Raw genomic sequence first — 12,135 nt, 5'->3', positions numbered from 1 at the left:
GCTACGGCCCTGATCCCATGCAATGGTGTTCATTTGTGATTTGTTTTCTGGTGCGGAATGGGACTTCTCTCCCTCTATACAGTGGAACCTTGGGTTACAGATGCTTCCTGTTACAGACGCTTCAGGTTACAAACTCCACTAATGCAGAAATAGTACCTCAGGTTAAGAACTTTGCTTTGGGATAAGAACAGAAATTGCGCCACAGCAGCAGCAGGAGGCCCATTAGCTAAAGTGGTACCTCAGGTTAAGAGTAGTTTCAGGTTAAGAACAGACCTCCAGAATGAATTAAGTTTTTAACCTGAGGTACCGCTGTAAAAGCCCATCCTTGCTGCCCATCCTTCCTTGCAGAATACTAGAGCAACACTGAATTTTGCAGGTATTTTCTTGGGGGAGGGGACTGTGGCCCTCATGCTGCACTCCCAACAACAAGGGGCACGATACTGATGTGCAAGTCAGGAGGCTCCTTGTTTGGGCCTTGGAGGGGGGTCCTAAAAAGTCTGCAAGATAATCCAAGAGCCATCTATAATCAAAACAGGTTTTATTTACTGTAATTGTCATAATTACACAAATATATACAAGCTAAGTGAACTGATCCATGGTCCCAAAGGACAGAGGAGACCCAACATAGTTTATCTATTTACAGTATCAGAAGACATAATAGAGGACTGTTCTGGGATACTTCCGGGCCCCAGATGGGCTATTACTGTATGTAGGCAACTCTGTGGAGGATAAGGCCACAATGGCTGTGCTCCTCCAGTGCTGAAGACAGCAGCATGCCTCCGAATAACAGCTACTGAGAATCACAAGTGTGGAGAGCACCATTGCCCTCAGGCCTTGCACATGGGCTTCCCACAGGCAGCTGTGTGCCCACCGTGAGAGAGAAAAAGGCTGGATAAGACTGGCCCTTGACCTGAGCCAGCAGGGCTTATTCATATGCTCTGCATAGTGCATCTGGCTGTCAACCAGAAGGTTGGTGGTTCAAGCCCACCCAGAGATGGCAGTGAGCAGGATTCCTGCATTGCAAGGAGTTGAATTAAGTGACACTTGGGGTCCCTTCCAACTTTGCATTGCTATGATAGGCGAAGCACATATTTTTATTTCAGCTTCTTTTTTGGTCATGGCATCAAATGTATCTGATCAGCCCAGCCAGTAACTTACAAATTGCCACCAAATCAATAAGTGTGAGCATGGCTATGCTAAAGTTGTACAGTTGCTTTCGGACAGCTGGGTGCTTGTACATTTATCAGAATGTCAAGAAAGTGAGAAGTTACCCTTTGATTCCAACAGCCTTCCTCAAGCTGGTGCTCTTCAGAAGCATTGGACTAGACTACAACTCCCATCAGCCACCAGGGCCATTGGCTCAGGCATGGTGGGAAATGTAGTCCAAAGCTTATGGAGGTTATCACATTTGGGAAGGCCAGTGTATCACTTGTGTGCAGACCCAAAATAATCCTTAATGGAACTTCTAATACGAAACTGAAGCAGTTTCTGGTTCTTAATTTCCCAGTGCATACAATGGATTTTTTTATCGTGGGGATGCAGAGATAGAGTAGACCCCTTCTGTATGTAGACAATAACAGATTGTTAATGCCAGAAGATTAATATCTGTGCTAGGCTTTTTTTCCAAGTCTACAATGTGCGTGTGATGGGAGGAAAACCGTCAGATTCAACATTATTGGCGGCTATTTTCACCTGTGGACAATGCTAGAATGGGGGCAGCAACAGATCCTCAACGAAATATACAAACATAACTCTTAAGTCTGTACTGGAGGGCTAAAAGTACCCTAATAAAGCCCTCCCCCAAAATTTACTCAATCTTGTTAAAAGGACAGATGGAAAATGCACAGAACAGCTGGTCAATCCTTCCTGACATCTTCCCATCCAGAAGGGAAACAGGAGACTGGCGGAGGGTATCCAACCCTCAATAATATCCTCCCTGGACTCCAAATGAGACAAAATATTGATATTTTGTCCTCATATAAAATGTGGGCCCGCTTTCTATTGGTCCTGTAAGTTTCCCTAAAAATGCTTGCAACCTTCAGGTAAGTGGAAGTAAACTCTTTTACTCAGGCCCATGTCTGAGGCCTGGGGCGGAAGTCTTGAGTCATAAAGGTAAAGGTAAAGGTACCCCTGCCCGTACGGGCCAGTCTTGACAGACTCTGGGGTTGTGCGCCCATCTCACTTAAGAGGCCAGGGGCCAGCGCTGTCCGGAGACACTTCCGGGTCACGTGGCCAGCGTGACATCGCTGCTCTGGCCAGAGCCAGAGCCAGAGCCGCACACAGAAACGCCGTTTACCTTCCCGCTGGTAAGCGGTCCCTATTTATCTACTTGCACCCGGAGGTGCTTTCGAACTGCTAGGTTGGCAGGCGCTCAAACAAAACAGGAGCCGGTCCCTGGCAGGGGAAGGGGGGTGGCACTGGCTGGCTTAGCCCTCTGAGACCCAGGGCAAGGGAACCCAACGCCCGACCCCCTCTGCATGGGTCTGCTTCTATTGTGTTCCAAATTTGCCCTTAGCAAACTGCAGTAAGGGAGTATCTCCTCCTCAAGACTTCCTGTCGTCGATTCAACTGTTTCCCCTTCTATTTCTGAGCCCCCTGTGGTAAGTTCTGTTATTCATGGTATAACACAACACATATGCTCTCCAAGTCTGTCTTACGACATTTGCTCTTTAAAACACCTGAACAATTTTTTAAAAAAATATACGAAAATGGTGGTGGTATCACTTAGAATCATAGAATCATAGAATCACAGAGTTGGAAGAGACCACAAGGGCCATCAAGTCCAACCCCCTGCCAAGCAGGAAACACCATCAGAGCACTCCTGACATATGGTTGTCAAGCCTCTGCTTAAAGACCTCCAAAGAAGGAGACTCCACCACACTCCTTGGCAGCAAATTCCACTGTCGAACAGCTCTTACTGTCAGGAAGTTCTTCCTAATGTTTAGGTGGAATCTTCTTTCTTGTAGTTTGGAACCATTGCTCCGTGTCCGCTTCTCTGGAGCAGCAGAAAACAATCTTTCTCCCTCCTCTATGTGACATCCTTTTATATATTTGAACATGGCTATCATATCACCCCTTAACCTCCTCTTCTCCAATCTCATCTTAGGGTGCAACCTACCATTTGGAGACCAATGACCTAGAGAAATAACCTGACAAAATCACCTGAGAGCCAAAGGTCCACAGAACAAGGCTTGGGGCATACCCTCCGATATTCCTCAGATGGAAATCAGGGCATTTTCATCTGAGGAATGCAAGGTGTTTCTGGCTGGGGGGGAGTGGGAGGAGGGGTAGAAATATGCATGTGTGCATTCTGTACATGCTCAGAGGCACTGCTGCCACCTTGCAAGTTACTGGGCGGGACCCTAGCCCTGGGCACCAAGCCCTCCTTCCTTTTCCCACCGACCTCTTCCCCACCCTGCTAGCAGCTCAAGACTCTCCCCCACTGCTGCTGGCTCCAATCTGCACCACAGCCCTTTTAAGACCATGCTCCGCCTCTCTGTCTCTGTGTGTGTCTCAGCTTCCAGCAGCATCCTGGGAAATGACATCATCAAGCCGCGCTGCCAAGCTCGTAGCTGGCCGCCATGTTGCAAAGGGCAGGGAGGCAGGATCCGCTGCTGGGGCAGAACTGGGAGGGGTAGACCAAGCCTTGAAATCAGAACAATCAGGGCACCCCAGTTTCAAGTCAGAAATCATGATGGTTTCATCCATCCTGAGTGTATACTGGAGTAGTGTGAGAAGTTGCTGTGGGGGTTCCCTTTAAATTCAGCTTCTGCCCTTGTTTACAGCTGGGAAAAACTTCCAAGGATTGGGCCTTTGCTTTTGAAATTCTTGACCTGCCAGAATTCAATACTTTAAGGGTCTCACGTATGTGTGATCTGGGTAAAGAGCCACACCAAAGCAACCACAGATTAGCCAGTCGCAGGTGTCCTGGGAAGCAAGGCCAACCCTCATTCCTAGATGGGCCACTGAAGAACCAGAAGCACCCCTTTGATAGGCTGGCAAAGCAAAGGCATCATATTGGCAGATGTTTAAAGGGCCAGCGAGGAGCGGTGACTGCACAGTGTAGAAGGGCTCCCCTGCCCTATTCCACGAGGCTATGCCAGAGCACAGAGTCGGATGGGACAATGTTTGTTCTCTGTAAAATGTCATTTCTGCCCCACCCCACCCCATTTCCTTTAAAGCAGCAGTCTCACACTGGAAGGGGGGGAGGTTGGCGAGGCGGAGGCAGCTCAGCATCGTTCTTCCGGGGCTTCAGTCCTGGATCACCATTCCACTGGCATGGGAGTGAGTCTGCAGGAGGGGAAACAAAAGGAGAGGCAAGCTGTGCATCTTTCTGGGGCCTTCAGACAGACAGATGTGCTGGGAGGACAGGAGAGGTGTTCCCTTGCCCTTCCACAGCAATGCACTGGTTATGTGCTCACTTGAGATCTTTTACATTGGACACCAGTTAACCAGTGGATGTTGTAACACAGGGGTTTGGAACCTCCGACTGGCCTAATCAGGCCCAGCGCAGGTCTCGGTTTGGCCCACAAGGCCATTTCCCCTCAAACCACACCAACCTGCTCTAAGCTTGACATTTTATGTGACATCCCAGTATGTTTCCAAGCACAGTTCAAAGTGTTGGTGCTGACCTTTAAAGCCCTAAACGGCTTCAGCCCTGTATGCCTGAAGGAGCATCTCCACCCCCATCGTTCAGCCCAGACACTGATGACCACCTCCAAGGGACTTCTAACAGTTCCCTCATTGCAAGAAGAAGAGTTTGGATTTGATATCCTGCTTTATCACTACCCAAAGGAGCTAACATTCTCCTTTCCCTTCCTCAGAGAAGTGTGACTAGACCAGGTCACCCGGCAGCTGCATGTGGAGAAGCAGAGATGCGAACCCGGTTCACCAGATTATGAGTTTACCACTCTTAACCACTACACCACACTGGCTCTTCCCTGAAGTTACAGGGAACCAGGCACCTTGTGGAACACCTTCCCATTAGATGTCAAGGAAATAAACAATTGTCTGACTTTTAGAAAATATCTGAAGGCTATAGGGAAGTTTTCAGAGTTCGATGTTTTACCATGGTTTCATAATTTGTTCAATCCTGCTCAGAGTGGCGCGGGCAACCCAGTCAAATAGATGGCATTTAAATATACGATGGTGATGATGTTGGTTGTTTGGCAGGTAGACAGGGCTTCCCAGGCACAACCAGGAACCTTAAAGCGCATCCCCAATTGTGCAATGGCAAGGGAGGCAGTCAGCTGATTGAGATCAGCCTTCTGGGATCAGCTAAGCTTCCGAGATACCTATCAGAAACTCGATATCACAGCTGACACCTGCCTTAGGCAGGGCATAGCGAAAGTCATCGCCTTCAATCTTCTTGAATTGGCTGCATGACCTGACTTCCCACTCACTAGTGCAACTGATCCCTGCAGAAAGGAGGCTTGGAGTCGCTGCCTGTCAGCCGATTGCCTCCATTCCCTTTGCACAAGCACCAGCCCCAAAAGGCTTCCAACTGCTGCATTAATTTTTAGGGTGCCGCAAGCCTCTCCCTGTTGCTTTTCCTGCAACTGATTCACCCAACTGCCCCGGGTGCCCTTTACCTTCATGGCACGATAGATCCACCCTTGAAAGTCGTTGACCTTTGTGTAGACCCCTGGTTTATTGGCCAGGGCGCAGCCGGTGCCCCAGCTCACAATGCCACAGAGCCTCCAGCGGGAAGTCCGAGAGATGCCATCCTCACACACAAAGGGGCCGCCGCTGTCGCCCTGCCAGGCAGAAGAAAGCAGGAGTTACAACCCTTGCTCATTCCAACAGGCTCTGGTTATCTCCCGCTTAGACTACTGCAACGTGCTCTACGTGGGGCTACCTTTGAAGGTGACCCAGAAACTGCAACTAATCCAGAATGCAGCGGCAAGACTGGTGACTGGGAGTGGCTGCCAAGACCATGTAACACCGGTCCTGAAAGACCTACATTGGCTCCCAGTACATTTCCAAGCACAAGTCAAAAGAGTTTGTGTTGACCTTTAAAGCCCAAAATGGCCTCGGCTCAGTATACCTGAAGGAGCATCTCCACCTCCATCATCCAGCCCAGACACTGACATCCGGCTCCGAGGGCCTTCTGGTGGTTCCCTCACTGCGAGAAGTGAGGTTATAGGGAACCAGGCAGAGGGCCTTCTCGATAGTGGTGCCCTCCCTGTGGAACACCCTCCCATCAGATGTCAAGGAAATAAACAACTATCTGACTTTTAGAAGACATCTGAAGGCAGCCTTGTATTGGGAAGTTATTAATGTTTGATGTTTTGTCGTATTCTTAATATTCTGTTGTGAGCCGCCCAGAGTGGCTGGGGAAACCCAGCCAGATGGGTGGGATATAAATAATTTTTTATTCTTAATCTTATTCTTATTATAATTATAGTATAGCACTCTAACTAGAAATGTGGACCAGGTAAGGCCAGGGTGCTGAAGCAGAAACACAGGCCAATCAAAGCCCACAGCTATGGGTTGGAACTGCAGTGGTGCCTTTGAGGGCAAGAATTAAGTTCTGGAGGGACAATTTTCAGCAGGGAAATGGCACAGGGAAAGAGTAAGCCCCTTTCCCCCCATCATTCATGTTCCCCAGGGATGTTATTCCAGCTCCAGTCAGGCATTTGTAACCAATAAAGCTATTTAATAATCTCCTACTACCTATGTGTGCAGGTCTGATCAACTTGTACATGTGCTACATTTTTTCAACCTAATCTCTAATTTTAATGCACTGTCACAACCCCGTGATCCTAATCTGAAACCCTCATGGCCGCCATTATGGTTTTTGTTTTGTTTTTTCAAACAGAAGAAAAACATTCCCATAGCAAACATGCTATCCCGTGCAGGCCAAAGTTCAACAGCTAGAGCACACAAGGGGAGAAATTCTGACTGAGCCTCTGTCGCTCTTCACAGGGAGAAGAATGGGTTTTAAAGCCCTTTGCCCTCCATTCTAGCGGGCAGAGAAGCCAACTGGCAGAACCAACGCTGGTTGTCCTTTACCTCTTGCTCATAAAACACACACACACACATTAGAAAAAGCATCTAAGATAATTTAAGGGATAAACCTTGTAGGGAAGAAATGTGAGTTGTTGGCCTAAGCCCCATGATATTTTTTGCCTGGGTCACTTTGTGTCTGAACAAATTCACCATGCATCCTGCTCTGCTTTGCTGTTCAGCAAATAGTCTACTAAACACTAAAGATGAGGGAATTTGTACCACCCCAACCCCCCAGGATTCCCGTCAGCTCCAGCCAGAATGGCTTATGGTCAAGGATGATGAATGATGCAGACCAGCCAAATCTGGATGACCAAATGTTCTCCACCTCTGCCAAACACCCACACTTTGCTCTCTCTTTCTAAATGCAGTCCACCACACCTCGCCCACCTTCAATAACTTATATTCCCTTGCCTCCCCAGCCCTGCCCTTGCCCACTGCCCAGCACAACCTACCTGGCAGGCATCTGTTCCACCGGCAGCAAAGCCAGCGCAAAACATCCTGGGCCTGATCTGGCTGCCATAGTAGTCAGGGCTGTTGCAGACACTGGTGCTGATGATGGGAACGCTGGCTTCTTGCAGCATGTCAGACTGTTGCCCTACAAGGTGGAAGAACCGAGTGCCATAGGAAAGCAGGCTTAGTAAACAGGTTGGACCTATCTGTCCATTGACCCAGTGCAGTCAGCTCTGGCTGGCAGCAGGTCTCTGGTACTTCTGGCAGAGGTCTTTCCTATTGCCTGCTCCCTTGATCCTTGGAGATGCCAGGGTTTGAAGCCGAGGCCTTCTGCACACGGAAAGTGTGCTCCACCACAGAGCGATGCTCGCTTCCACAAGGAAGTGCAACGAGCAAAGGGGTCAATGTGGAGAACGTAGGCAGAGAAAAGTTTATCTCTCTTCCTCACAATACAGTGGTGCCTCAGGTTACAGACGCTTCAGGTTACAGACTCTGCTAACCCAGAAATAGTACCTCAGGTTAAGAACTTTGCTTCAGGATGAGAACAGAAATCACGTGGTGGCGGCGTGGCAGCAGCAGGAGGCCCCATTAGCTAAAGTGGTACCTCAGGTTAAGAACAGTTTCTGTACTGGAATACAGGGCATTGTTAACACTATGGGATTAACTCCCAGAAGAAGCAGCAACGGCTGCCAAAATGGGCAGCTCAGAGTGATGCAAGGGGCTGCAACTGGAACACCACTTTTCATCTCACCTGCCTGTAACCAGAGCTGTATGTCGTCTGCATATAAGCAGGGGAAATAGTCAAAATTACAGGGATTCTGTATCATGGCAGGCTAAGTTCCGCAACCTAAAAGACACTGGGGGGGAAGCAAGCAAGCCCACATCTACTTGCTTTGTATTCTGCTTTTATTGGCCCTTACATCAGTTCTCCCTTTGGCTTCTGGGTTGTTGTTTTTTTTAAGGAATGGCCCACATCAATTAAACCTGCCTTGAAGCCTCGCAGCTTTAAAAAAAAAATGAACCGACAGAATTCTGAGGTTATCAGGTGAATGATGCAGCCCACAGCCATTTCTGTACTTGCATAAGAAGCGGGAAGGATACACAACACAGATTGCAAGAGCTGCTGCTATCTTAGCAGTGGCAAGAGGTACTTACCATAGTACTGGGTGTTGCCCCAGCCAGTAACGATACAGATCTTGCCGTCCACCAAAGGCTGGCCCAAAGCTGGCAGGCAGATGGGCTGGATATATTCTGTGGGGAGAAAAGTATTGTCGAAAGGCAAATGAATTTTTTCATCCTGCCTCCTAGCTTCTGGGTCACTCACATCCATGGGTTTTTCTTTTCTGTCTCTCACATACACACTCAGAAACATGAATATTATGCACTGGGCTGACTCCTCTTTTTTTCCGGAGGGGGAAAGGGAGTTTGGGGAAGGCACAATCAGTCTCCCACAAACAGACATACTGCAGAAGAGAGAGCGGGTGATGGTGGCTGTTGCTTCTTCTGACAGTTGTGATTGCTCATACTGTCACCCATCCACTCTCCTGAAAGCCAAAAAAACTCAGCTGGCTGCTTGGCACTGCCAGTGTGCAGGTGCCCAGGCCCATCACCCATTAGATGTTGAACCCCAACACTGGCTTTGAATGCAGAGTTAACTTTTTTCTGCTGTGGTTGCCCCAAGTTGAAGCTTGGGCGCAACCTTCACCTTACTTTGAAAGGCAAGTTCTGCATTGCGGTACATCGCAGCCCCATAGGACATGCAAGCGTACATTCCTTCCTTCCTCCAATTTCTCCCTTACCCTTCATCATAAGGTTGCAAGGCAGGTGACATGCTATATAATCATGCTAGCAACCTCATAACTGGCGTGGCTTGGGAATCGTATGGATGGATCTCAACACTGCGCTATTATGATCGCTCCATCAGCACATTTCTTCCTGCCCAACTTCCCTCTCCCCTCCTCCCTGGGTGGATTTTGGGGAGGCCCAGGGGGAGGAGGAGTCCAACAACCAGGGCTCACAGATTCCCCACCCCTGCCCCACAGGCTCTTAATAACTCTTTCCCCAAACCACCTTCCTGACACCACATTCTCACCGTTAAAGGAAAGGGGCGTTGCCAAGTGCATCAGGGCGATGTCGTTGCTGTTCTCCTCACTGTTGGGATCCAGGAAGGGCTGGTAGCCACCGTGGTACACGACGCTTGTCACACCCACCTGCAGCCCCTTAGCAGAGCGCTGGGAAACGGCTCCCACAAACACCCGCCACCTGCTTGGTGCTCGATTCCTCCTGCAGAGAGATGGGGGAGACTTGTTGAAATCAAAATCGAAATTAATCATAGAGGTGGAAGGGAATGCAAGGGCCATCTAGGCCAATCCCCTGCAATGCTGGAATATTTTGCCCAACGTGGGGCCTCGAACCCATGGCCCTGAGATTAAGAGTCTCATGCTCTACCAACTGAGCTATCAGCCTAAGACACAGAAAGAGATTGGAGGAGGACAGCTATACAACATTGCCAGGGTTGTTGGTGGCTTGTGGGTGGGTGTGAATGAGAAGAGGTTGCTGGATCAGGCCAGTGGCCCATCTAGTCCAGCATCCTGTTCTCACAGAGGCCTACCAGATGCCGATGGGAAAACCTCCAACAGAACGAACACATTTGTACACCTGGATTGACAGTAGTACATGTGAAAAGGATCTAGGGGTCTTAGTAGATCACAAGCTTAGCGTGAGTCAACAGCGTGGTGCAGCAGCAGCACCAGCAGCAAAAGAAAAAGCCAATGCTATTCTGGTATCCCAATCAGGGGAAGTAATAGTCCCACTCTTCCACCTTGCTCAGACCACATCTGGAAGACTGTATCCAGTTCTGGGTGCCACAATTTAAGGATAATGGCAAGCTGGAACAGGTGCAGAGGAGGGCAACCAACATGATCAAGGGTCTGGAAACCAAGCCTTATGAGGAATGGTTGAGGGAGTTGGGTATGTTTAGCCTGGTAAAGAGCTAAATATCTCAAGTGCTGCCACATGGTAGATGCAGCAAACTTGTTTTGTCCTGCTCTGAAGGCTAGGACCCGGACCAATGGATTCAAATTACTGTCATACCTCAGGTTACAGACACTTCAGGTTGCATTTTTTCGGGTTACGGACGTGCCAAAACCCGGAAGTACCGGAACAGGTTACTTCCGGGTTTCAGCAGTCTCACATGCACAGAAGTGTAAAATTGTGCTTTGCACATGCGCAGAAGCACTGAATCGCAACCCGCGCATGTGCAGACGCGGCACTGCGGGTTGCGAACTTGCCTCCTGCATGAATCATGTTCGCAACCCGAGCGTCCACTGTACAAGAAAGAAGATTCTGACTAAATACCGGGAAGAACGTTCTGACAATAAGAGCTGTTCAGCCATGGAATAGACTCCCTCTGAAGGTGGTGGCCTCTTAGGCATTGGAGGTTTTTAAGCAGATGTTGGGTGGCCATCTGTAATGTATAATCTAGTTGAGATTCCTGCATTGCAAGGGGTTGGACTAGATGACTCTTGGAGTCCCTTCCTACTCTTCACTTCCATGATTTGTTCATTCCTAATCACATCTGTTTTGGAACAAATTAAAACTGAAGCCAACTGAGGCCATTCAGTTCAATTTTTCATGTTGCTGTTGTTATTAATATTAATAATATATCACCCATCTGACTGGGTTGCCCCAAGCACTCTGGGCAGCTCCCAACAAAATATTAAAAACACAGTAAGACATCAACCATTAGAAACTTCCCTGAATAGAGCTACCTTCAGATGGGTTCACACATCCTAGTAAACACTCTAAAACATCAGGGCAAGCCCTGAGAGGAGCAACCTTACCAAGTTGGGAGCCATCACAATAGCAAACACAGATATGGCAGGGACTTACTCTGGGAAGCAGTGTGCAGCCGTGATAACCCACTCATTGGAGATGATGGAGCCACCGCAAAGGTGCGTCCCATCATAGCGCAGGCTGACTTGCCATGGCCATTTGCCCAAGCTGGCGTCCTGTCCTCCCACAATGCGGTCCACAGACAACTTTCTACGTCCACAGTCTGCAAAGAACACAACAGGCATGAGTTCTTCAAGGGGCAGGATCTGGCTAAAAACACCTCAGGTGATCAGGTAACGTCACTTAAAACTGGGGGCCATTTCCTGGCTACCCTCTAGGATTTGAGATACATTTTTTTTAAGAGCCTATCCCATTCCCACAATTGCTACAGAGTAAAGAACAAAATCAGATCTATGAGTTTGAGCTGAGTTTCATACCTGACCTGCAGAATACTGTCATGAACATGCACACCAACTTTGGTTCCAATGGCCTAGTAGCTAATGAAAGCCTTGTAAACATCCCCAAGTTCGTCTAATCCTCTCTTAAAGTAATCCTAGTTGGTGGTTGTTATGTACTGAAGTTCTCACCCTGGGCCAGCAGGAGATACTATAGATAGTTTTCACTCAGGTCCACGTCAGTTATTTTAGGCAGGAAACCCTGGGTTGTTGTTGCTACAATGTTGACAGCCAGCTGCCTATAAAAGCAAGCCGGCTGAGCTGTTCGCAGTCAGTTCTATTCCAGCTTATAAAATAAAGAGCTGCTTTGGAGAAATCGCTGTGTCGTCTGCTATGTCAACCCACAACTTAACAGTGGTCATCGCTACCTCCTGTGCGCTACATA

The 12,135-nt window shown here is 48.6% G+C and overlaps 1 protein-coding gene across 1 annotated transcript in view; it reads right to left on the bottom strand.

The window, feature by feature from the left end:
• Positions 1 to 521: 521 nt before the first annotated feature.
• HPN (hepsin) overlaps positions 522 to 12,135 on the bottom strand; it is a 29,945-nt gene continuing 18,331 nt past the window's right edge. The window contains exons 8-14 of the mRNA XM_079986189.1: positions 11,353 to 11,518; positions 9,554 to 9,744; positions 8,617 to 8,712; positions 7,464 to 7,606; positions 5,592 to 5,756; positions 2,378 to 4,290; positions 522 to 2,098 (exon numbers count right to left, since the gene is read on the bottom strand). Of these exons, the coding sequence (XP_079842315.1) occupies positions 4,252 to 4,290; positions 5,592 to 5,756; positions 7,464 to 7,606; positions 8,617 to 8,712; positions 9,554 to 9,744; positions 11,353 to 11,518 (800 nt within the window). The 3' untranslated portion in view covers positions 522 to 2,098; positions 2,378 to 4,251. The remainder of the gene's footprint in view (positions 2,099 to 2,377; positions 4,291 to 5,591; positions 5,757 to 7,463; positions 7,607 to 8,616; positions 8,713 to 9,553; positions 9,745 to 11,352; positions 11,519 to 12,135) is intronic.

The sequence above is a fragment of the Podarcis cretensis genome, assembly GCF_951804945.1.
Source record: "Podarcis cretensis genome assembly, chromosome: 8".
NCBI classification, from domain to species: Eukaryota; Metazoa; Chordata; class Lepidosauria; order Squamata; family Lacertidae; genus Podarcis; species Podarcis cretensis.
Note: the sequence above shows the minus strand (reverse complement) of the source record. Positions and strands in the feature narration are given on the sequence as shown.